This window comes from Tenrec ecaudatus, chromosome 12, assembly GCF_050624435.1.
Source record: "Tenrec ecaudatus isolate mTenEca1 chromosome 12, mTenEca1.hap1, whole genome shotgun sequence".
In the NCBI taxonomy this organism is placed as follows: Eukaryota; Metazoa; Chordata; class Mammalia; order Afrosoricida; family Tenrecidae; genus Tenrec; species Tenrec ecaudatus.
This window is the reverse complement of record NC_134541.1, coordinates 17,556,269-17,582,293: the sequence shown is the minus strand read 5'-3', so window position 1 is coordinate 17,582,293 and position 26,025 is coordinate 17,556,269. Positions and strand designations below refer to the sequence as shown.

Genomic DNA, 26,025 nt, shown 5'->3' with positions numbered 1-26,025 from the left:
TGGGCAGACAGGCTTGGGGCGTGGGGGTGGGCTCCGAGCTCCCAACCCTGGAAGGTTTAGCTTCACATTCCTGACCTCTTGGAGCCCTGCAGTTAAGCAGGAGGCCCGAGTGGGGCCTTCAGCCCCTTCCCTCGGCCCACCACACACTGCACCGCATCAGCCACGGCCATTAGTGTCTGCATCTTTATTAAGCACCAGATCCTGAGGTCCCCAGAGGAGGGGAGTGTGTGTCTGATTCAGCTGAGCCCATCGGCCAGGGCCTCGGTCCTGGCCAGGATCCTAGTGGGAGGAGCGGTGCGTCCACACTGAGGCACGTCCTCCAGCTGAGCACCACAGTCCGGCCTTTCCTGGCAGGAACCCAGGTGGAAAGTCAGTGACAACAGGGTTATGAAGACGGGCAGACAGAAAGAGCAGGTCATTCAGCTGTCGGAGCCAGAGGGGAGCTCTGAGGCTGGCAAATGGGAGACTGAGGCTGGCAGCAAGGGAATGGCTTGCCCAGGTCTCACAGGAAGGAAGACTAGAGGCAGGAGCTGGACTTGGCCCCCTGCCCGAGTTTAGGCTGCCATGGCGTCTGCCCCTTAGAACAGCCCCTGGGATGGCGCTGGACAAATTATAAGCCCACTGGGGGCTGCCACAAGGAGCCTGGTGATGGCGTGGGTTGGTAACCACATGGTCCACAGTCTGAATCCATCAGCTGCTCCGAGGAAAAAGATGTGGCTTTTTATTCCTGGAAAGAGTCACAATCTCGGAACCCCCCGGGGCAGTTCTACCCCGTCCTACAGGGTGGCTGTGAGTGTACTCGGCAGCAAGTGTGGGGTTTCTGTTGGTTTGAGGGATCCCCACCAGGGCGCTGGAGACAACAGTGGCCACCATCGTGAGTGCTCCCCAGAGGGGAAGAGCACCTTGCTAGGAGTCCCGCCGGCAAGCAGACTGAGCCCAGGCAGGCACGTACCTTCAGCGGCTAGGGAGCCAGTCCGTAGGCCTTCTGGAGCTGATCCACCAGCTCCTTCTTCTCGTTCTCGGGGAGGAAACTGGACCGCGCCGAGTTGAGGTTCTAGAAGGGCCGGCACAGCATTAGCAACACGAAAGGGGGCCCCTGCCAGCCTAGTAAGAGCCCCTCCTCTCTGCTTAGGAGGAATCATGCTCAGAGCGAGAAAGACTAGTCCCAAGGACCAGAGCAGAGGCCACAGGGCCCTGTGTTCTTGGTGACCGGCACTCCCTGTGTGGCAGGTGGGAGGAAGCAGGTGGAAAAGCCTCCTGAGAGACCAGGTAGGCCTGAGAGACATTCTTGCAAGGGCAGACTCGAGTATTTCAACCCCCCGAGATGAGGGTTTTAGCCCGGAATGAAGGTGAACAGTTTTACAGCTGGACATAGCTGGCTGGGGAGACACGGGAACAGCCCTTAGAATGCTTGAGGGCACTCGATCCAAGCAGAAGAGCAGAAGCCTGGCCTTGGGCCAGGAGGGTAGCCTGGAGCGGTCCATTGGGAAGACAGCAAGCCAGCTTTGGCTTGCCTTGGACTGTCAGGCAAACTGGTTCCTGGTCTCCAGAGAGCCTGCTCCCTGGGCGGCGTCACCTGGCCCTTGGGATGGGAGGAGAGTTCCCGGGGCCCAGAGCGCAGACTGACGCCGTTCACGGGACTCACCAGCCTCTTAAACTCCTCTTCAGTTATACCCATGTCCCGCTTGACCATCTGGTAATCGGTGTCCAGGCTGGACTTGAAGATGAGGGGGTCATCCGTGTTGAGCGAGTAGTTAGCCTGGTCATTTTTGAACCTGGACAACAAGGCGGAGGGAGGAGATGCACTTGCCCACACACGTCACTCGCGGTAGACGTGTTCGAGCTCACCCTCATTGTACAGAGGAAGCAGCACGACTTGTTCAAGGCTACAGAACTAGCAACTCAAGACGCAAGCCCAAGGTTTTCCAGGCCAGGACCACGGCTCCTGCCAGTTCAGTGCTTGCCCCAAGAGCAGCGCGGAGCCAGAGGAGGGCCTGGTGCTGAGCCAGTGGCCCCTGCAGCTACCACCCAGCTTAGCCTTCCACGTCACCGCCAACATTCCCAGAAGAGTGATCTGCAGCGTGCCCTGTCCAAGACACGCCTCAAGCCCCTGGGCTCAGCTTCTTCAAACAGCGCAGAAACGACTCGGCAAGACGTCTTACCAAGCATGCGCTTTGCCTAGTTCCGATCTCAACTGTGCAGCAGCATCTGATACTGTTGCCGGTGCCTAAGACGCCCCATCTTCCCCCCCACTTCCCCTTGATAGCAGAAACCACTCTTGGTTTTCCTTCTACATGTGCCTTTAAGGGTCCGCTGGGACTCCATCCGAGGCCCTCTTGCTCTGCATGCCTCTTGGGACCCTTGCTTCTTGAAACACCGTGTCTGAACTGTGGAGTCCCCAGCTGTAAGATGAGGTCAACGACACCTGCCGGCCTGGCCTCAGCTAGTGACCATCCGTATTTCCTTTCCACACTTGGCTTCTCCTGGCACCCAAGGAAAGGGACACGGGACCGACCAGGCCTCACCGGACGACTGCGTGCTCCGTCCCCACCTTCCAGGCTCCTGTGAGGTAGCTGGACCAGGGGCAGACCTGGAAGAGGAGGTGTGTAGGTGGGGCTGGTACAGCCCAACCCCAGGCCACACTGACCCCTATGCCCCTGGCATCCTGTTCCTCTGGCCCCATTCTTGCCATGGTCACCACCAGCCACCTCCTTGTGTGTCCTTGCCAGTCCTCGTTTCTCTCAGCCACTTGATGGCTGTTACGTCCCCAGCCCGTCAGCTCCTCCCTACGGCACCCCTCACCTCGAAATGCATGTTTCCCTGCCGCAGCCTGCTGTAGAGGACCTCGTCCTCCAAGGTGTGGTAGCCGTGGCCCACCCGCTCCGTCTTGAGAGTGTCCACGGCCTGCAGGGAAGAGGAGGGAGTGGAGGCCCAGTGGGGCAGTGGGGAGCAGGGAGGGTGTGGTCTCACGGCCAGCCGTCTGTCTCCTCACCTCCTTCACCACATTAGCCGAGCCGACCTCCCCAGCGTGCACAGTGCGGTGAATACCACTCCTCACAGCCTCCTGAAAGGGTTAAGAGCCAGGTCACGGCAGCCACTGCCGGGTTGCATTTCACAGCTAATGTCTATTCGTTAGTGGTTACACAGTGGGCCACAATGCAAGGTCAGCGGTTTGAAACCACCTGTCGGAAACTCACGGGCAGTTCCACCCTGTCTCCTAGGGGCACTGTTGAGTTGGCCGACGGGGGGGAGGGTTGGTGGTGGTGGTGGTGTGTGTGTGTGTGGTGTGGTGTGTGTGTTTGGGTTTTACTGTGGCCCTGTTCTCATTGGTGTAGTGCATCTCATTTGCAACTAATGTGATCCCCAGTCTGCAGGGGGTGTCATCGAGGTTGACACGAGACTAAACTCACTGCCACTGAGTCTCCCAACTCCCTAGCGACCACACTGCAGACTAGAACTGCCCCTCTGGGTTTCTGAGACTGTAAATCAGAACGGGGACAGAAAACCTCATCTTTCTCCCACAGAGCAGCCGGCGGTTTCAAACTGCTGACCTTGCAGTTAGCAGCCCAAGATGTAACCATTCTGTCCAGGGCTCAGGTACATTAAGCAGCACCACTCAAAACACTGTCACCGTGTTGATGCCAACTCATAGTGCCCCCCAGCCCCCGTGGGCTTCTGAGACTTTTAACTGCTCACAGGAGTAGAAAGCCCTGTCTTTCCCGAGGAGCAGCTGGTAGTTTCGAACTGCCAGCCTTGCCGATTGCAGCTCAATGAGTAACCACTACCAAGGTCACATGGCTACAAAATATGGTGCCAGCTCTAAGCTCGGACAGTGGGTGCCTGAACGCCCATGCTCCACCACCATGCTTCATCCCTCCCACTGGCCCTGAATGATGGGCAGAAAGGGGTGGGGGTGGGGGATGGCCACGCCAACTCCATCCCCATGAGACGAGCACAAAGGGCCTTTGCCGAAGTCATGCCGCAGCAAACCACTGGCTAGAGCCAGGCTCTCCATTTCATTCCTGGGGCACAACGCCTAAGCCCTGAGCTGCTAGCCTGAGGTTGGCAGTTCAAGCCCACCCGGCGACCCTCCAGGAGAAAGACTTAGTGGGGCCTGCTCCGGGTGGAACCCTATGCAGAGAGTTCTGCAATGTCGCCCAGGTTGCGGTGCCTGGCAGTCTATCTAGCAGCAGAACAGCCACGGGGCACTTAGGAACACAGCAGCCCTCATCCTCCCTGCTGCGCGTCGGGGAGAGTTCCTCCCCGGCCACGCCTCCCCCACAGTGCCCACCTCATAGGCCTTCACGTGGCCTTCGAAGAGGCTGCTGTCTGGGATGGTCTCGTCGCCAGCCAGGTCCATGCCGACCACGGTGTGCTGCCGATACTTCTTACACAGCTCCACCACCTCCAGGGACCACTCTGCGGGCCAGATGTCCCCGGGCCTTGTCACCACCAGCCTATTACAGGTTGCCCCTGACCCTCCTCCTCACCCCAACCCTGTGCAGTCACTACCCCAGGAGTCAATGCCCAGGCAAGACAGAGCCTGGCAGCAGTATGCTCCAAGCCCTGACCCCGGGCCCGAGCCACTGACCTTCAGCTACTTGTACCCCTCAGAGGGGCGCTCCTGCTACTCAGGGTACCCCGGCCCTCGGTGTCCTTTCCCTTCAGTGGGACACACCCGCTGGGCAGGGGGCAGGGCCCCGCCCCTGTAGCCCTGCAGGTGGGCTCTCCCTGGAACAGCCAGCAGAGGAAGCCATGGGCACGGTTTGACATTTAAAGGGAGGTCTCGTGGGAGGATCACAAAATGTGCTGATACCATCTTGACCGAGAAAGTGAGCATGAGATGGTGGTTAAAAGCCAGAGAGCGCACAGGCTTTAGAGCCAGACGGCCCTGGGTTCAGACCTCAGGGTTGGCAGTTTCTGACTGAAGGGAGAGAGGCGGTACTGCTTCTTGCCTCTGCTTCTTCATCTGTCAAATGGGGGCCAGCAATGGTGGTCTGCCACACAGACTGCTACATGGAGTGGGAGAAAGAAATGCGCCCTGACCACTGTGTCCCCATAGGCCCTCGAGACCGGTCCAGGCTTTTGCTCGGTTTATCTTTCGCCCTTCAAGCAGAAGAGGGAGGTGGCAGCCTCTGGATGTCTCCATGACACATTGTGTGTAACAGGTGGGAGAGGTGAGGTCACATGCCTGAGGATTCAGAGTGGGTGGCCGCACCCAGGCAGTTCAAGCCCCCGAGCTCTGGCCAATGTCCGTGCCCAGAACCAGACCTCGCCACAGGCTCAGGTTGGACTTAGCCTCCAGGAATGACCAGGCCCAATCAGAACGTGGCTCGGAGCTCTAAACGGTGCTAGGTGCTTTTGGTTCTGAGTCTCCTGCAGTCCTGAGACTCAAGCCTCCAGCACCCTGGTGAGCAAGATCATAGCCCCCAGGAAGTTGGGGCAGTCCTAGGAGGTCTCCAGTGGTTTCTAGAAGCACAAAGACTCCAGCGATGGGTGGGCTCGTGGGGACATGGGGTGGGGTCGGGTGGGGCACAGGGAAGACTAGGGATCAAGGGTCGGGTGTGGGCTGGTTGAGCACGCACTCACCAGGCATATGGCGCATGCAGCACAGGATGGACCGGACCTTGACCTTGAAGTCTCGCTCCCCCTCCTGCAGACCCTGGCTCACAAGGGACACGACCTCATCCGGGGTGAGGTCCCCTCTGCATGGGGAGAGGGGCGGGACAGGTTTGAGGTAAATGGACAGCCTAAAGGCAAACAGACCTGGCAAATGGGGGAAAGGGTTTTGGGGGAAGGGGCAAGGGGGGAGAGGTGGTTTCAACCATAGCACACCCTCCTTCCAGCTGGCTGGGTACCTCCAAACCCAGGCAGGTATATCCCAGTGGGTGATCCCACCCCTAGGTGGAGAGTACTGCTGAGTTCCGGCCTGGTCTGGTCCTGGGGACCACGGCTAGAAGGGAATAAGGCAGTGGACTGACACCACCTGGAGACCTCTAGGCTCTGGGCAGGGACAGGAGTGGGTCAGACCCATTGCAGGGACAGGTTGGAGCAAGGGCCCTAAAAGGCACCGGGTAAGCAGGTCCATGAACGTGCTAGCCTGCAGGCCTGTGTCCAGAGCGAGAGCTCCCATGGGACGGGATATACGAGGCACTGGACAGCTTCCACCCAAGGCTGAAGCATAAGCCCAGGGGGAGGAAGGGGAGCCATGTCTCTGGACAAGTTTAAGTCCCATTCTTCTGAGATCACGGGCAGGAATGCCCACCAGCGTGGCCCTTGGGTGTCAAGGCAGGGCCACTGCCACACATGCAGCACAGCCTCTTCCAGGGGTCACTCACTCAGCCTGGTTCCAGGGGATGGGCTTCACTTTGGAGTTGGCCAGCAGGTGCGGGCTATAACGCACCTCCACGTACACCACGCCCTCCTTGGCCTTCATCTCGACAAACTCATAGGCAATCCTTTTGATGGCCTCCCGGCAGCCCCTGGGAAGGGAAGGAGCCCCAGGAACAATGAAGCTGCTCTCAGCCCACCTCCGGTGCCACCCTCTCAACCCCCTCTCCCCCCAGTCCCAAGCTCTGCCCGTCTGCTGGACAAGACCCCAGACATGGGCCTTGTCAAGGATTTCATTTCACCTGGACCCACGCTCCGGGCCCGGAGCAGCTGCAGTCAAGAACGCCACAGGCACTGCATGGAGAAAACCTTCCACAAACGACCTCTCAGGGTGGTCGTGGTATGTCTAACCGTCTCGGGCATGCCAAAGGGGGCCGTGAATAAAGAAGACGGGACGAACCGCTGCGTCTGACATCTGAAGTCGGTATGACTATTTGATACACCTCCGATCACCAGCAGAACAACAAGCTCCGTCTCCGGAGAAGTACAGCTAGAGAGCTCCTTCGAAGCCAGCAGGAGGGGCTTCTCCTCCTGGGCGTGGCCAAAAAAGGGGGTTGGGCCCCAAAGAGGAAGGCTCTCAAGGTGATGGGTTGGCAAGAGTGGCCCCCACAGGGGGCTCACACAGAGATGGTGGGCCGGGCAGTGGTGTGTGCAGTTGTGCACGGGGCCACTGTGGGTCAGAGCTGATTGGTGGCACCTGACACCAGCATGGTCAGGAAGAGGTCCCGAGAGCACATGGCACTCCCGCTCAGATGTCCACTGGGTGATGTACTGTTCTGAGCACCACTGTCTACGTTCCGTTTCCCCTGGACGTCAGGGCTTCCCTGCTGCTTGCAAACACAGATGGCCTTGCTGAAAGTTGACAGCAGATTGGGGAAGCGGCCGGATGAAGAGGCAAAGAGAAGGACCACACACGGACAACTCACGCAATAGCAGGCATGTAGATGTCAAACTTGGCCAGGAAGCCTGGGAGGCTGAGCGGCTCGTCCATGCCGATGATGTTTTGTAGCTCCGCGGCCGTGTTGGCTGGGAGGGAGACCCCTCTCTTCCTGGGGACAACATGAAGAAGGGAGTGGGCAAGCCCAGGGATGCCCGGGACACACTGGGACCTTAGCAGACTATGAGACCTCCCATGGGACAGATGGGAAAACAGAGGCCCAGGAACAGACCTCAAGATGAGGAGATAGCACGTAGGAGACACAACACTCGGGTGCCATGTTTCACCTTTTTTTTTTTTAAGGGTACATTCAGAGGATCAGAAAGTGTCCCTGGCAGTTTATAAGCAGGTGCGGTGGGCAGCCTGTCAGGCTCAGGCTGCCATGAAAGGCACGCCAGATAAAGCGGCCAGACAAAAGAACATAAACTAATGTGATCGCGAGATAAAAATTAGGAGCCCAAGGTGTAAGGAAATGAGAAGATGCGGTCAAGGTGCCTGCAGGCATCCACAAAGCAAGAACACACAACTGAGGTGGGGGTGGGGTGGCCCAAGAGTCGGGACTCGGATCCAGTGTGCGCAGGGCCTTGAATAGCTGCTCTTAATGGATCATCTGTGTTCTCCGACACGGACAACCTGCTCCACAAGCCCTCTGGGGCTGCCTGGCTCCCCAGGCCCTGTGAACATCCACCAGCCTGCCCGCCTGCCCCCAGGCCCTGCAAGACACGGTGAGGAGATGGTGTTCCTGGGCAGTCCTGGCATCCAGCGTTCTCCTGGCCCCCTGCCCCAGCCTGAGCTTCCAGAGTCACCCTCAGGAACACTGACCCCAGGAAATGTGACCTCGAGTGGACTCCCACGCACGGTCCAAACCCCGTGCTCTCTCCAGACATGGGTGCCAAGGCTTTCTTCCCGGGCATCTTGGTGAATTCCTCTGCTAACAGCAGATCATGGCTGATTTTCTGTGCCACCCAGGGACCCCTTAGGCACACTGTGCCACTTGCTACATCCTGGGGCACAAATGTCACCGGGCCAGGCAGGGACAATGACATTCAGGCCTCTAGCTCCTGTATCGCCAAGTCCAGGGGCCACCATCTGCAGGGGAGTAGGGAGGAGGTGGGCATGCGAGGTCGGGTTCTGAATCTGGCTAAGAAAACCTGAGTCCCAGCTCTGCCCCATCTTTGTCACATCATCCTGGGCAGACATCTGCTCCGAACCTTCATATCCTTGTTGGCAAAGCACAGAACTGACTGTCCTGGAAGGGCATGACGAGGAGCCATGGGACAATGTACACGTCCTGAGAGATGACAGGCTCAGGAGGGTTTGTATCCCAGCTCAGGTTCCTAACAGCGGTGTGGCCTGGGGAAGGCACCTCACCATTCTGTGCTTCTGAAGTCGGGCATGTTGGGGGAGAGTGCCCGTGTGCTCTGCCTGAGGTGGCATCCCTGGGACTTTGAGCAGGGGCTGAGCTGATGGGGCAACAGCTGTTCCAAGTTCACACAGTGCTGTGAGGACAAGGGTGGGCGATGCGCAGGGACCCTCAACAGGACAAGTTTGCGGCAGACTCTGAGTTTACGTTGGAAGAGGAAGCTGACAGTGTTGCCAAGCAGACTTGAGGAAGAGGTCCGAGATGCCCCAGAGTGGGGGATCAAGGGAACTGGCTGGGAAGGGACTGCCCTCCTCCTCCCCTGTGGCTATCCTTCGCATGTGCCATAGGCACCCGCCATCCCTCAGCCCCAGCTGGCATGGCCTCAGCTCTCTCGGGCACCAGCCACACCGTGAGAAGCCACAGCCTAACCCAGTGCCCACTTTCCCTCCACCCCGCCCTGGGCACGCCCACCTCCTTGTTCCCATTACTGAGGCTAATGAGCTCTATGACCCTTTCTGGAGATTAAATCCCATCTTGGTGCCCGATAACCCATCCTAATGACCTCATTAGAGGCTTGCAGTGCTGATTGATGATTGGATGTGGGGGAAGGACAGGGTAGATTAGATAAGGAGGCTTCACCCCTGTTTAGATAGAGCCTTAATGTCCGGCTTAATAAGCCTACTAATTTCCGTTTAAGGAGCAAGCTCAGCTTTTCATGCATTCTTTGAACTAAACCTCTGCCCGGCATGGGAGAGGTTGGGGTGTGGGCACTGGAGCCAGACCACCAGCTTCCAGGCGTGGCCTTCCGCTTGCTAAGCAAGCGACTTTGCTGGCCTGTGACTCAGTTTCTGCATCTGTATGGAAAACAACCCAGGACAAGGCTGTCGGGCGGGTGGAAGTGCCCCTGTGCGTGTCTGAGACTGTCACTCTTTACAGGAAAGGAAGCCCCGTCTTTCTCCTGCGGAGCGGCTGATGGCTTGAAACTGCCAACCTTGAGGATCGCAGACCGATTCGTGACCTCGATGCCCCCAGGGCCCCATTATCCCATAAATGACAGTGGGAATGATGATGTGTGTGTAACAATAGGTACACACATTGTCATTTGTGGGAGTAGAGAGCCTCCTCTTTCCCCCGCAGAGCGGCTCGGGGTTTCAAACTGCTGACCTCATGGTTAGCAGTCCAACATGTAACCCAGGGGCCACCAGCAGCTCCTTCCTAGGGCATTAAAATGACCATTAGAAGTATGGCAAGATGAAGAAAGCTATTTGCTAGAACTTTCACAGGAAGTTGGGGGCGGGCACCCAAAGGCCTCCTAGCTCTCTCTTTTAAAAAATATTTTATTAGTTTTTGGTGAAAGTTCACACGGCATCTTGGGGTCCCAATCAGCAATTCCTATACTAGTTGCTCAGTCAGTGACTGGCTACATTCTTCACAATGTGAGAAGATTCTCAGTATGTTCATTCTGGTGGTTCTGTTCCCTTCATCTAGTCTCCCTGCCCCTCGCTAACTGCTGGGTCTCACAGCGATGGTTTCTTAAAGGAGCACAATGCTCCTGATGACATTCTTATTTCATGAGGTCATGTGTTATTTGGTTAAAAGGTGACCTCAGGTTTAGTTTTGGTTCAAGGTATTAAGCGTAGGCGTGTTCTCATTAGGAAGATGCAGGCATTTGGGCCAAGGACAGGGGATCCAGCTCTGCAGGCAACGGAGCAACCATCACACAGTAGAGGAAGCTCACAGGATCAGGCAGTCCCAGGCTCAACTCTTGGTTCTACTGCCTGCTTGTGAGGCTTTGGACAACTGCCTTCACTGTTCTGAGCCCGTTTCCTCCTTGGTAAAATAGGGTGGCAGCCCCTCCTCCTTGGGTGGTGGAAGGGTTAAAGGTGCTGAGCAGGAGATGCTCAACAAATGGTACCCAGCCTGCTTTGTGACCTACCTGCCACAAATTTTTGCTGTGTCAGAATTCAGAGCCCGGCTTAGCTCTGTGTGCTACTGGGACTCGTGTGTGTGTGTGTGTGTGTGTGTGTGTGTGTGACAGAGAGCCTTACGCACAGGTCAGACTCACTTAATAGCAGGCAGACAGATTGACAGAGGAATGGAAGACAAAGAAATTGGGCCGTGGGTCTCTCTACAGAACCTCCTTCTAATCAGAACTGGCTTGATTCCCACAGGGAAACAGGAAGGAACAGCAACTCTGGAATGTTCTAGAAGCCTCTGGCTACCACCCACGTGCTGAGGACGAAGCCTCTAATCTCCGAACTTACTTGCCATAGTAGAGGATCGTTTCCGGCTTGATGGCCCCATCGAGGTGGACGTGGAGCTCCACCTACACGGGACAGCAGAGAGGGAAGCATGAGCGCTCACCCTTGGAAATGGCGGATCCGCTCAGCAGGCTCACTTTCGCTGTGATAAGCACTAGCCCCCTCGTCCCAGACACTCACCACACACGTGTTAACAAAGCCTTCACACGCCCCCTGTCTTGTTTAATTGTTAGGGTGGGTTCACATACCACCAGCTCTGTCTCTTTCGGAGTTGAGGACTCCGAGGTTCAGAGAGGTGACATACCTGTGCAAGGCCACACTGCAAGTAGGGAAGCAGGAACACACCCCAGTGCCTTGGTTCTTCGCCACCGCCGGCGAGGGCAACACCTGAACTCTAACCCAGCACCCAGTTCTGTAGCTGGCGCTCTCAACCACAAGGCCGGCCATGAGGCCAGCCACGTGGCCCCGCCACACAGGGCAGCCACAGCCCTGCAGGAACAACCAAGCCCGAGCCGGCTCCTACTCCTGGGCGGCTCACGGGACAAAATCCAACCTTCACAACCAGGAGCGACTGTAGGCTTCCTGAATGTGGTTTGTATTTCAAAATCGGGATCCATTTTCAAAAGTGGGTGTGAATTCAGCACAGGATCTCAGGAGTTAATATGAGGCAACACACGCTCTTCTAGCAGCCTGGAAAGGGGACAAGACACTTGGCCATCAACGCCAATGTGCTTGGCCCACGCACAACTCCACTCACAGAGTGGGAGAGCCCGGGCTGTGAAGACACAGGGGACGGTTTCTCTCCCAGCTCCCCACTGCCCCACCCTCAGGCCATGTGGCTGAGCCCCTGGGTCCTTCTGAGCCCACCAGCCACTCTTACGGAGAAACACGAGGCTTTCTACTCCCCTACAGAGTTACAGCCTCAGAAATCAGCGGGGCAATTTGACTCTGTCTTGTCAGGTCACTGCAAGTTGGAATCAGCTCAGTGGCAGTGAGTTTGGGTTTTGGCTCATGGAGATCAGAAAGACTGAGTCAGCGGACACGCGTGTTCCAAGGGAGAAGTCCCCACCTCCCAGCCAGGTGTGTGCTGGGGCTTTCAGAGAGATATGGCAGGCTCTGGGTGACCATGGGGAAAGGGACTTCACCATCCGTGTGTCGATAGAAGGAAAGCTCTTTATGACATCTCCATCAGGGTGGGACCTTCTCGGGAACACGGGGTCCCAAATGAGAAGGCTGGCTGTACCGCCCGGGAGAGCAGGCATGGAGTTGCTGGCCCAGGGCATCCTGGGAGTCCTGAGATGCTGCTGGCCCAGAGAATTCTGGGAGCAGAGCCGCAGGGAGCCAACAGGGAACAGCAGCAGGACCTTGGCATAATCAGTCCTCCGGAGACTGTCCAGCTGGCGAGGGCAGCAACCCACCCCAAGCTCTGGGTCAAGTTAACCGTTGGGTTTCCTGCCAAAGTGTGTTCAATTCCCCACCCTGCCACACAGTCGGTGTTTGCAGGGGGCTCAAAGAAGCTCAATAGTGCAGACAGAGAAGCTTACAGTCCAAGGAACTGCCAGCCAGCTGTGTGAACTTGGTAGGGGATCTCCCTCTCAGGGCCCCCATTTTCTGATCCTTAACTCTCAGTGGCGAGCAGCTGGCCCATAGAGGCAGGGTGGCATGTAGTTAGAGGACCAGCTCAGGTCCTCCACTCACTCCATTTCTGGGAGGCCTTGAGAAGGCGCCTTCACTTTCTGTGCCTCAGTGTCCTCCTCTGTGGAATGGGCCGATAATACGCCTTCCTGGAGGTTAGCCTCTTCGGTGCATGGCGACCACTTTGACCCACGCTTGGTCCCTAACAATGAACCAGGCATTGGTTATTCCACAGCAATGGCGGAAAACCTTGGGCCCTTATTGGGCACTGGAAATAGAAGGCAGCCAATGGAACAAGTCCTGTTTCTGTGATACTCACAGGCCAGCAAGGGAGCAAGACATTCAGCCAATGTCGCCCTGATCATGCTCGCTCACCAACCAAGACTGTGTCTCAGAGAGCAGACAGCCTGCTGAATGAGGTTAACCAGCAAAAGAGCAAACCCAGGCAGAGGGACAGCGATGCCCCAGGGAGCCTAGGGTTGAGCTGGAATCTGAAGGCTCACGGGGGACCAACGCAATGCAGGAGAGCTTGAGGAGGAAGGCAGGAGGCAGACCCAGAATCTGCAAGGGCCCTGCAGTACATGAGAACGTGGTGCATTCCAGAGACTGCACCCGGAGCCTGGAGAGCATGCAGGGGCTGGGCCCATGGGCCCCTGAAATTCACGGCCAAATCATGAACAAGGTGCAGAGCAGGTGAGAGGAGTAAAACCCGTTTGGAGGCACCAGCAGGCCAGCTGAGGAGAGCCGACAGTGGTTGGGCCTGTGGAAGGAAGTTGGGGGTGGGGTGGTAATGCACCAGGGCAGTTCCACGGCAGCGATCTCTGCACCCAGCTCATGGGTGCTAACAAGAGGACCAAGTCCTGAGGGGGTGAGGTGGGTGGAGGCAGGAGCAGAAGGCATGCTCAATCAGGGTTGTTTGAGCTGTATTTACAAAGTCCACATGCAAGCTGACCGAGGCCATCAGACATCCCAGCCTGGAGCCCCGTGGCATGTGGATGGGAGTCACGGTCTTCCAGGAGTCCCCTTGACCAGAGCACCAAGGGGAAGGGCCGGGGAGGGTGTGTGTGTGGGCAGGGCCAGCGTGGACCTAGCCCAGCACCAGCTCGTGAGGGTTTTATAGGAGAATAAGCCCGAGGAGGAGTGGCCAGAGAGGCATGTGCGGGCAGACGCTGGAAGCTATTAAGGTGGGGAGAGTCCACTGAGCCAGGTTCCCATAGAGGTAGGAGGAACCAAACACATGGACCCTGAACAAGTATCCCAACCCTGGCTCCCACAGGAGCACCTAAGAGCAAATCCATCTTGGAAGAAGTACAGCCAGTATGCTCCTTTGAAGGGAAGATAGCAAGACTGGACATCACACAGCTTAGACATGTCATTAGGAGGGACCGGTCCCTGAAGAAGGACATCATGCTTGATAAAATATCAACAACCACAAAAACCCCACCTCACTGTCATTGGGTCAATTCTGAATCATGGTGACCCCATAGCACAGGGTAGAACTGTGCCTGTGGGTTTCTGAGATTGTGACTCTAATTCTTTTTCTCTCGGAGCGGCTGGTGGTTTTGAACTGCTGACCTTGCAGTTAGCAGCCCAACTCATCACGACTATGCCACAAGGCTCCTTGATAAAGAGACAGCAAAAATGAGGAGAACTCCCCGGGAGGTGGGCCGGCCTGGTGGCTGCAGCCGTGGCTTGAGAGCAGTAACAGCGGTGTGGGAGGCACAGGGACCGGGGAGGGTTTGGTTCTGTTGCACATGGGGTTTGCTGTGGGTTGGAACCAACTAGAAGGCCCTTACAAACCTGGAGTGCCAGCCCTCAACGTCTCAGGCAAAGATTGAAGTGTGAACCGCCCGGAGGGCCTTGGAAGGGCTGGCCCTCTGCTTCAGACAGTGCCCTGCCTAGAAGGTTCCGTGGAGCCTGACAGCTTTGCTCCACCCCACCTGGGGCTGTCACCTGTCAGAATGGGGGCAATGGCGGGGTTTCCCCCACCTCTTCCTCCTCCACCTCTTCCTCCTCCTTACTGAAAGATCCTTGGAGCCAGTTAGATGTCTGCTGCCACAGAACAGTGCCTGCCATCAGGAAAATTCTAACTTCTGACCCCGTCATGAGAAACCACAATGGGAACGTGAGCCAAATGCCACCGAGAAAAAGAGGGGACCCCATTGTAACAGAAGTCCAGGACAGACCCCTCTGAGGAGGAGGAGACAGGCGGCAGAGGGGCGAGCTGGGGCTGGGGTGGGGCGACGGGAAGGGAGGCAAGGAGAAGGGACACAGACTGGAGGAAGGGCACACACTAAGCATCGGACTCCAGAAGCTGTCGGGGGACTGGAAGGGTTCATGGTGGGAGATGAGTCCCAAGAGAACACTGGAGGGAGACAGAGAGAGAGAGAGAGAGAGAGAGAGAGAGAGAGAGAGAAATACCCACTGAAGGACTTTAATCGAGGGAATATCGCCTTTTTAAAAAGCTTCTTCGGGTCCCTGTGTGAAGAGCGCATTGGAGAAAGCCAGACCGGAAGAGAGAGAGCTAACACGGTCATCCTGAAGAGAGCACAGTCCTATGGGCAGGTCGGACCCAGAGCAGGTGCTGGGTTGGCCTTAGCTACACAGCACAGCAGGGCCTGGAAGGAGGGTCTCTGAGGATGGGTGGGGGGAGACAAGAGCAAGGGCACCTCCTTGAGGAGGGGTCGGGGGAAGGGAAGTGGAGCCAGCCTGCTTCCCACCAAGCTTCGCTTGGATGCTGCCCAGCAAGTTTCAGGAGCTACCTCCCCTTGAACTTCCAGAAAGCTGCAGTCAGTCACCTGTGGAGAAGTCTGTCAGCCTACTCTAGATATCAATGGGTGCCAGCACCCAGGTTGGAGCCTGGGCCACTGGGTGGCTCTGCTGGTCCCCTTTCAGGGGAAGTCGCCGTCACCAGCTCCTTGAGTTTCCAGGATGAGCTAGCCCGTTTGCGTTCAGCATCTTGCTCTGTCTTCACAACCAGCGAGACAGGCCCTCCACTACCATTTACAGGCAAGGATCCAGGGCAGAGTTGGTCGATGGCAGGGACAGGGTTTGAAACCAGGCCCGACTCTTAGTGGCTCCTAACCGCTCCGAGTGGTGCCTCCCTCAGGCCTCGCAAATTCCCAGAAATGAACAAGTGCAGTGACCTGTCCAGGGTTACCAAGCTGGACGGTGGCAGGGCCGAGTTGCAAACCCTGAGCCCAGTCGCTTGGTGTCTGTCCCTACCTCGCTGCCTGCTCCTGCCCCTGCCCTGCCCTCCATGGGGGCTGACTCATGATCAAGCATCTATCAGGAAATCCTTCCACCTCTGACCAGGAAGCATCCTCGGACACCAGCATCTACTCACTAAGCCCCTGCCACATGCCAGGCCCGGGAGCAGCACTGGGGCACGTATGGAGCGGCCCTTGTCTGAAGCAGGTGAGTCCTGGTGGGGCCTGCTGACTCACTCAAGCTGGTAAGTGGGGAACCAGGACTCAGTCTGACCTCTGCTAAGGTCCAGGGGTCAATTTCCCCAGCCATTCTGCCACCTCAGTCCACAGGGCCACCCAAACCCAACCCACTGCCACGCAGGTGATTCTGACTCAGAGTGACCCGAAACGGGGGATGGGAGGGTTTCCAACCCAGTCCAGGAGCAGCTGGCCTCTTCTCTTGCACGCAGAGCGACTGGTGGGCTTGAACCTCCACCTGCGGTTAGCAGCCCAGTGCTTGTCCAACAGCCTGCCGGGGCTCCTAGAGGCGTGTTTCCTTCTCCTACCCCTGCTGCTCTGGGTTCTAAGACCTTCCAAGGATTGAGGGCAAGGCTGCTTCCAATACCTGTGTACCTATGAGCCGGGGTGGGGACAAACAGGACATTCCAGGGGTCCCCTTAGGACGGCTTTGCAGATAGACAAATCTCTCCCAGCCCACTGGGCCTCGCCACTGTGCCAAGGTTGATGCAGAATCACGAGGGCTGTCCCCACTACCCTCCCTACCCTTGGCCTCCCTGTGTGACCAGAGAGGGAACTTCCCCTTCTGATACTGTGTCATGTCGTCCTCCGTCAAATGAAAGCCTCCCCCAAACCCCACGCCACCCCACCACAGAGAGCCAGCCAGACCTGCCTTCCCAAAGTCCTATGAGTCACAACCATGTAAAGGGTTTGTTTAACAGGTGGCTCTGGTGACCGAAAAACACTGAACACCTACAGAAGTGCTAATGGTGGGATTTGCGGCCGAAAGCCGCAGGGGGAAGCTTCCCAGAACCCACGGCTAGTAAGGACATGAACATCTGGTCCCTGCTGGGGCCAGCCAACCAGCCAAGTGCATTCATACCACGCCCCGTGGCTTTAACACCCCACTGTGCACAGGAGGAAATGGGGGCTGTAAAGCCATTCACCTGAGGGCTCCCGCAAGCAGTGAGCTGGGGATCCCACCCCCCAATCTGCTTAAAGCCCCAGACTACACAGGAGTGGCAGTTTAACAAAGCAGTAAACAGTCTCTAGCTAAACCTGGGCTCGTGAGTGCTGTCACTTTCTGACTGGGTGACTCTGCAAGTTCCTTCCCCTCTCTGAGCCTGTTTCCTCCGTGTAAAAGGAGACAGGACCTACTGTGAAAGGTGGTGTGAGCTCTGAATGAGTTACCATAATGCAAAGCAGCCGGGGCAGTGCCTGATGGGGCGGAAGCACTCAGAGATGAGAAAGGGAAGAACACATTAGCTCCATGTCACGGGATCTCCCTGGGCCTCAGCCTTCCCTCCCTAAGTAGGGAGGAAGATGTTTGCCTGGTCAAATTGTCCAGAGGATCCGGCACCTGGGACCCAAGACCAATCCGACGGCAGCCGTGTGACTGTTCCAACCACAGGCTTGTGATCCATCCTGCCGTTTGGGGTCTATGTGGTATCTCAGTCCCTCCTCGCCTGGAATGGGTTGCTAAGGACCAGCCCTCTCCCTGCCTCCCCGCCTCCCCACAGGGCCCAGCTCTGGGTCGCATTTGTTGGAAAGACACATGCAAACCAGGTAGGTAGCAGCCTAGGACCCTGCTACCCAAGTGTGACCATGGGCCAGCAGCCTCGGCATCCCCTGGGAGCTTGTCAGAAGTGCAGCATCTCAGACTCCACCGCAGACCTTCTGAGCCAGAATCTGAACTTGAACAGAAGTCAGGCACCTGGAGTGAGTGCTCCTGAGTCTGAGGAGGCTCGGTCTGCTCTGCCATCTTAAAATGGCTGGTCGGGTCCTGGGCCTCACTGGTGGGAGACTGGAGTGGTACCTGAACCCTGACGCCTTCTGCAGAGGGAAGCTCAAGAATGCTGGTTTGGGGCAAGGGATGTGGGAGCTAGCTCCCCTAGGTTCAAATCCCTGCATGGCTACTTAGCGGTGTGACTTGGGATCTATTCAACCTGTCGGCGCCTTTGTTTCTTCTTCTAGAAATGGAGATAAGACCACCTGACTCACAAGGTTGTGACCACGGTCAAACGGATGCAAGTATTATGTTCAGAATGGTGCTTGGAACAGAAGAATTAGCCCCCAATAAGCTCCAGCTATTAATGTTAATCATGATCATTATTAACCTCACCCATTGGGCAAGTAGGGAGTTCTACTGGTAAAGTGGCTCCGGGAGCAAGCTCCTTCCTGATTCCCCTGCCAGCTGTGGTGTAGCACAGTCACTCTCCATGATCATATGACACCAAGCACCTTCCTTCTGGGATGGTTGGTCATCCCACCCCACACACTTTGAAGCATGGCCAGGCTGAACAAGTGGACATCACCACTCTACAGGTATGGAAACAGAGAGAGGGGATTACCTGGAGGCTTGCATCAGATGAGAGGATTCTAAAAAAACAAACCAAACTCACTGCCATTGAGTCTATGCTGACTCATAGCAACCCCATAGGACAGGGTAGAACTGCCCCCTGAGTTTCCAAGACTGTAACACTCTATAGGAGTCAAAAGCCTCATCTGTCTCCCATGGAGCGGCTGATGGTTTCAAACTGTTGACCCTGAGGTTAGCAGCCCAAAGCATATCTACTACATCACCGGAGTTTCTATGAGAGGATTGGACAAGGCCCCATACTAAGGGTATGAGTTTAGTATAGAAATTTTGCAAGGATCAGATTGGCATGTATAGCAAGTTGTATAGAGGTGTTGGTAAGCACTGTCACATCATCATCGGACTGCTAACCACAAGTTGGTGGTTCAAATTCACCCGTTGCTCCCTGGGAGAAAGATGAGGCTGTGTGCTCCTTTAAAGATTTAAAGCTTCAGAAGCCCTCTCTAGGGTCACTGTGAGTCAGAATGTGGGGCTCTGGTGGCTCAGTGGGCTCCTACTGAGCTGCCAACCACAAGGTCAGCAGTTGGGAGCCAGCACCCCCTGTGAGGAGGGAAGAGAAGCCTGTTTCAATAAAGGTGTGAAGTCTCAGAACCCCCAAGGAGCCTCTCCCCTAGGGTGGCTATGAGTCAGAATCGACTCATTAGCCGTGAGTTTGGCTTTTTGTTTGTTTTTCTGCTTTTATTGGGGTGCCTGGACCCCTGAGTGGCCCAAACAGTTAAGTACTCACACAGCTACTGGTCAAAAAGTTGGCAGGTGGGACCTGCACAGAAGTGGTATGGCAGAAAGCCCTGGTGATCTGCCTCCATGCAGGAGAAACCCCGTGGAGCCGACCCTTCCCCAAAACGTCAGGGGTCGCCGTCCGTGGAGCTGACTGTACGGCACCTGGTTTACTTTTATTTTTAAATAGGGGTTTTACCAATTATTTCTCTCCACAGCTCCGATTTCATGCCCAATCTTGTGGCTTTGCCACCCTCTTGGGATTCCCATTGGGGAAGATGAGGGCAAAGGGAGTCCCCAAACATTCATTCTTAAATAAACAAACAAAATGTTCAAAGAGAACCAGGCACAAGGTGTGAAGGCGGGGATGGGGGTGGGGGCTGAGAGCTCAGCTCAGGGCTGGGCCCCAGCTTCAGGAGCCTCTCAGCAGCTGACCTGTGTAGGCTTTGGCGGTGGGGCAGGCCTAGTCTCGCGCCCCTTGTTAGTTATCAGCACCTGAGCTGCCTGTCATCCCTCACCTGTTTCTCAGAAGGGTCAGCGGAAGCCTAAGGCAGCTTACGCCCCAGTCTTTCCCACACTTCCAACCCTCTAGGTGGATCCCCAGCGCCTGGACTCGTGGGGGCTCCCCTGCTAGGGCTGGAATCCTCAGGCTGCTCCCAAGTTGGCCATGTGCACCGGGACCCTCTCTGATCCCACAGTTTCCTAAGACACCACAGCTAGAGAGGAGTGGTGAAGGGGGCCTCCCTTGGGTCCAGGGGCCATAACGTCACCCAGGGTTAGCCTCATCTGCTCCCAGCCAGGGGCGTCCTTCTCATGTCCCCTGCAGTCCTTCCCAGCCGTGCACCCGCAAACCTGGGCTTCCTGGCGCTTCCTGATTCATTGTGATGTTGGGGTGTGAAGCTGCTTCCCCTCCACAGAACAGGCACAGGCACGGGGGCCCTGTGTTGCTGCAGAGGGTCAGAGAGGCTAGCTCTGACTCACGGCTGTCCCGAGCGGGCAGTGCGGGGATGCCCAGTTGACACACGGCGAATCTGACCCCCATGGAGCCCCCATCCAGGGCAGGACCAGAACTGGAGGCCAACTCGGGGCACCTCCGCGCTGCAGACCCTCCCTGCACTTCATTGTCCCTCATTTACCAGCCCGCACGAGGGAGGGTGGGCGCCAGAACCAAGGGAAGAAAGCATCTGCGGAGCCCCGCCCCACAACCCCCCACCCCGTCGCTTCAGAGGTGTGGTGGTCTGGACAGGCACCTGCCAATCTCCCCGCCCGTCCGCCCGCCCAGTAAGTCGTTAGACTTAGAGGCCCCTGAACCCGGGATCGCAAGTCCCCAAGTGCTCACTTTGGGCAAGTTGAAGGCGGGCGTCTGGGTCATGGTGCCAATCGTGCGCTCCGGCGCGCTTCCGTCTGCAAGACCGGTGCACCTGGGCTGCGATCGCTGCTTCCCCGCGGGCTAGCAGTGGCGGTGGCCCGCCACGCTGCTCTTAACCGGGCCCGGCTCGCCGCCGCTCCGCCCCCGGGCCCGCCCGCCGGAGCCCCGCTCCACTCGGCCCCGCCCCGCCGGAGCCCCGCTCCACTCGGCCCCGCCCCCAGCCCCGGGCCCGCCCCGCCTGCCCGGCCGCACATTTCCTGGAATTGCTGCCCAGCAGTGGTGACCGGCCCGCCGTCCCGGGGCCCCGCGACGGCTGCCTGGGCCCCGCCAGAGGACTCGGGCTCGCGTTGCTTCTTTCCAGACCCCCGGGGAGCCGCCTCCCCGTGCCCGATGCTGCCTGGGCGTCTCCGGAGTGCCAGCCCCAGCTGGGCAGCCGGAGAGCCCCGCACACTGGGTCGTCTTTGCTTTGTACTGGGCCAGAGAGACGTCCGTCCGAGGATCACACAGCAGCTATGGAAATTAAGGGGGCGGGAACGGGGATCCCGGAGCCCTGGATGAGATCCCACTGAAATGGGAAGGAAGAGGAGAGGGCAGGGGACGCAGGAAATCCCCTCCACTTGAGTGCGTGCTTAAGCAATCTGCCCCGGGCAGCCAGAGGCTAGTGTAAGAAGCTCCACCCGCCAGTGGGCACCCAGGTAGATATGGAGGCTAAGCAGGTGTGGAGTAAGTAGTGTATGAGACTCAACGCACAGGCTGGTCTGGGGTGACCAGATTTTGACATTGGTAAAGCGGGACACCACTGATAAAACTCATATCCTGGTGAAATAGCCACATGGCAGCCGAAAACCGAATACCCTAGCTTGGCGTGCATTCTTTAAAAAAAATCAGGACTTTTTAAAAACACCTCGGGACGCAGGAAAAATTGTTCAGAAGCGGGACGTGCTGCCATGAATGCAATGTCCACTCAGAGAGAACCTGTAGGACGGGTAGACCTGCCACTGTGAGTTTCTGAGACGAACCTTCCTATGGCAGCAGAAAGCCCCGTCTTTCTTCTGAGGAGCAGCTGGTGTTTTCTAACTACTGACCTTACAACTAGCTGCCCAACACATGACACTACACAACCAGGTATAGATTTTTTTTTCCAGGTATAGATTTCTCTCCCCTTCTCTCTCTCACTGACATCCAGTTGATGTGACTCATAGTGACCCCACAGGACAGGGTAGAACTGCCACTTGGAGTTTCCAAGACTGTAACTGTTTATGGGAGTAGAAAACCCCGTCTTTTTCCCTCAGAGTGGTGGTGGTTTCTAACGGCCAACTGTTTGAAGCTCACTGCATCACTACTACGCCGCCAGGGCTCCCCACGTACAGCTTTAGTGGAAGCTATTTCACCATATGTCTCTGTATGTGCAGCAAACACATCTCAGTATGTAGTAGGCCATACGGGGCGGTTATGCAAACTTCTTAGCAATACACTTGGAAGGAACTGAGTGACTGCACTTTGAGGACTTCAGACACTTCTCAGGGGACATCTAGGTCGCCTGGCATGAAAGTGCACATAGGCAAGTTCTTCAAACTTGCAGGTGGCATTCTAAGACGCAACTACTGATCTCTTTCCATCCTGAGCAAAGCATGAAGAAAACCAAAGGCCCAAATGATTAATCTGAGCGAACCATCCTTTCAGAACACGGCATGCACTGTGGTGCATGTTTTAGAACACTGAAAAGCAAAACCAAATGACATGCATGTGTAAACCCCTACATTGGTTGAAAAAAAATTTTTAAGCAAGGGAAAAACAAACCAAGCCAAATTCACTACCATCAAGTCTCTTCTGACTCATAGTGACTCTCTAGGGCAGAGTAGATCTGCCCCTGTGGGATTCCGAGGCTGCAACTCTCCATGGGAGTAGAAAGCCTCATCTTTCTCCCTCAGAGTGGCTGGTAATTTTGAAGTGCTGACCTGGTGGTTCTCAGCCCAACATGTAAGGCGCTCGGTTACCAGGGCTCCATAAGCAAGGGAAAGTTATGGGTGGGGAGGGGAGCCACACAGAGGTATGTTCATGTTAATGGTCACATACTAGGGCAGGGCTCCTCAAACTTTTTAAACAGGGGGCCAGTTCACTGTCCCTCAGACCGTTGGAGGGCCAGACTATAGGTTTTTTTTAAAACTATGAACAAATTCCTATGCACACTGGACGAGTAAGCTGCTAAGCAGGGCAGTCAGCGGCGGCAAAAACACCCTGTGGGCCGGATAAATGTCCTTGGTGGGCCATGTGGCCCTTGGGCCGTAGTTTGAGGACCCCTGTTGTAGTGTATGAGTGAGTGAGTGTTCAGTAAAGTGTAGGACCCCCGATGGTGCATTGGCTAAACACTCAGCTCTTAACCAAGAGGTCAGCGCTTTGAACCCACTAGTTACCCTGTGGGAGAAAGGGGTAGCAGTCTGCTTCTGTCAAGGCCACAGCCTTGGGAACCCGATGGGGTACATACTCCATCTGACTCGCTGGGAGGCAAAATTGGCTCAACCGCAGTGGGTTTGCCACAGTACCAATAAGCCAGCAGATAAGGGAGAACAGAGTGAAGAGTGGAGGGCAACCGGCTAGAGTCAGATGGGAAGAAGTTCCCAGGCCCTTAGGGATGCCATGAAGGTAGGTCCTTCCCTGAGGGTCTGGGAAATAGTGGAGGGTTTCATGTGTCAGCTCCATTCCTTTCTTGCACGTCCCGGAAGTGCTGGCCAGCCTGGATGACGCATTGGTCAACTTGGAGGACCTGCTAGCGGAGGTTGATTAAAGGTGAACACCATGAATAAAGCACCCTAGATAAACACACTGCATTGATCCCTGACAACGAAGACGTGAAAGACAAAGTACACACCCAAACCCATAAAAAGCAATGGGAAATCTAAAAAATTAACAATAAAATATCATAAATCGATAGCTCACTTAGGAGGACATAGAAGTAGAACTGAAGCAATGAAAGAATCCGTGAAAGAGAAACAAATCCCTTCTTACTAATTTTGTTGAGGAATAACCAGGAAAAAAAGAATGAAGAAAAATGAAGAAAGCCTAAGAGTTAGTGAAACGCTAGGGGGAAAAAAAAGAATCTTTTATACATAGTAGAAATGCTACTAGATTCTGCTTTGCCTACTCATGTCTAATGGCTTGCATGTTTCTGTGGTGCTGAGTCATGTCACCAGTATTTTAAATATGAGCAGGGCCATCCGTGATGAACAAGTTTCAGAGGAGCGTCCAGACTAAGAACATACTCTTGAAACTCAAACTCACGGCCATCGGCTGAGTTCGACTCAAAGCGACCCTACAGGTTAGGGTAGAGCTGTCCCTGTGGGTTTCCAACACTTTCCTTATGGGAGTAGAAAGTCCCATTTTTCACCTGTGGACAGGCTGGTGGTTTTGAACTGTGGACCTTACGGTTAATGGCCCAACCTGTAGCTACCACACCACAAGAACATACTAGGAAGAAGGAATATGCTGTGCACTTCTGAGGGATTAACCACTGAAAACCCTAAGAATAGCAGGAGACACTATGATATATGTTATACGATGAACGGCTTCGGTTAGAAGGCACTGAAAATACAACTGGAGAAGGGCTACCTCCTCAACTGGCACATGGTGAGTAGCAACTGGGGTCTTAGAAGTTCATGAGCAGCTATCCAAGGTCCAACTGTTGGTCTCTCCACATCTGGAGGAAAGCAGATTAATGAAAACCAAAAGACGTATAGAAATAGTTAATCCAATGAACTAATGGACCACGCAAACATCAGACTCTACAACTTTGAGACCAGATGAGCTGGATGGTGCCTGGCTGCCATGTTCACCTGCTCTGGAAAGTATCACATTAGGAGGTCCTGGGTAGATTGGGTGAAAAATATGGCACAGAGTTCAAATTCGTAGAGACCAGTCTTGCTGATTAGATAGAGCCTGGTGGGATTCCTAAGACTCCGGCCCTTTGTCACTCTTTAGGCCTGGACCTGAACTCACCCGCATGCTAGAATAACCAACCACTTAAAATCAGAAGGACAGCATTTACCCGGCGGCGAAGTCCAGAGTGTTTGGAAAGGAGGAGCAATGGAAACGGGAACTCCGAGAGGAAGCAGGATAAGTGAGGGCATGGTGAGGATGGGCGACAATAAAACGTGCATACGTTATTGAGTGATCCTCTTCAGAAATGATCACCCAATGCACAGTCAACGTCTTAAAATACATATATACGTTGACTTGTGTTCATTGACCATGCATCGACCGTGTAGGTCATAACCAAAGATGGATAACATTGTGGAGAACGGGAATTTCAGGCCACTTCCTTCGGCTCATGCGGGATCTGAGACTCCCTAGGCCAGGAGGCAATTGTTTGAACAGAATCAGGGGAGGTTGCAAAGGTTTAAAAATCAAGAAAGGTGGGGTTTAGAGTTGTATCCTTTCACCATATCCGTCTGATCTGTACACGGAGCAAGTAATCCCCCAAAGTGGACTCCAGGTAGCAGAACGCAGCACCGGGGCTGGAGGAAGGCCCATGGCAACCTGTGATGTGCAGATGACACACTCTTGTTAGCGAGCGTGAGGGGGCCTCGAAAGCACTAGGTGCAGACCAAAGACCAGTACACCTCCGTGTACAGAGAACCCAGGTCCGTCCAGCAGGTCGCCACCGCGATACAGGCGCGAAGTTTGACGTGGTCCCGGATCTCTTCTCTCTTGGAGCCACAGTCAGTGTCCATGGAAACAGCAGTCAGCAAATCAAATTACATTAATTGCAATAGGCAAATCTGCCGCTCCGCTCGAGACTTCTTTAAGGTATCAAAGAGCAAAGAGATCAATCACTTCAAGGACAGAAAGACCACAGGGATTAGCAGGAAGTACCTGTTGTCACATAGAGGTAATGCAGGAAAAGAATGGGCAGTGACTGACGCCCACACCCGCCCACCCCTTTCTTAAATTTCCTAATCCTCCCCCCCCCTTTCTAATCCCTTTCTTAAACTCTCTTCTGTGACTTAGCTTGAGTGTATCACTTGCTTTCTGCCAGAGCTTTGGGTGATACAGGCTGGCCTTGAACTTCTGCACGGCAAAACTCTAGGCCACAGTGGGCCAGTGTCTCCTGAGAGCTGGAGGTGGGCTGAAGAAGGATACACACCCGCCCCACCAATTCATTATCCACACGGCACATCACTGGGCGGTGAGAACAGACAGACCCGCAGCCTCCAGCATGCAGGGAGTCTCGCTCTCTGTGGTCTTCCTGAAATATTTAGCTCAAGATACGAGGGGGCTTCCAAAAGTTCATGGGAAAGTGGTATGAAAGATAATGGAATTGTCCCATGAACTTTCGGAAGCCCCCTGTATCATCCAGCCAACCAAAACGGGAATCAAACTACCCCAGTGTGAAACGTATATATGAGTCTGGTCTCTAGTTAAAAAATAGCATTGCTAATTTAGCATTTTTTAAAATTTGTTTAAACATTTTATTAGGGGCTCATACAACTCTTATCACAATCCATACATATACATACATCAATTGTATAAAGCACATCCATACATTCCCTGCCCC

At 55.4% G+C, this 26,025-nt stretch overlaps 1 protein-coding gene across 1 annotated transcript; it reads right to left on the bottom strand.

The window, feature by feature from the left end:
• Positions 1–169: 169 nt before the first annotated feature.
• ADA (adenosine deaminase) lies at positions 170–20,616 on the bottom strand. Its single transcript, XM_075528714.1, has 12 exons — positions 20,445–20,616; positions 10,955–11,016; positions 7,317–7,439; positions 6,339–6,482; positions 5,590–5,705; positions 4,292–4,419; positions 2,993–3,064; positions 2,803–2,904; positions 2,526–2,590; positions 1,646–1,775; positions 953–1,054; positions 170–347 (listed from the first exon to the last, which is right to left on the bottom strand). Exons 1-11 carry the CDS (start codon positions 20,475–20,477, stop codon positions 962–964), a joined length of 1,068 nt encoding a protein of 355 aa, XP_075384829.1. The 5' UTR covers positions 20,478–20,616; the 3' UTR covers positions 170–347; positions 953–961.
• Positions 20,617–26,025: the final 5,409 nt, after the last annotated feature.

Coding starts and splice junctions, on each gene's coding strand:
- ADA (XM_075528714.1), bottom strand. CDS start 20,477: ATGACCCAGACGCCCGCCTTCAACTTGCCCAAA. Junction 5,706..6,338: donor ATCCCCTGGAACCAGGCTGA/GTGAGTGACCCC, acceptor CTCCCCATGCAG/AGGGGACCTCACCCCGGATG. Junction 1,055..1,645: donor AAGAGGAGTTTAAGAGGCTG/GTGAGTCCCGTG, acceptor CGGCCCTTCTAG/AACCTCAACTCGGCGCGGTC.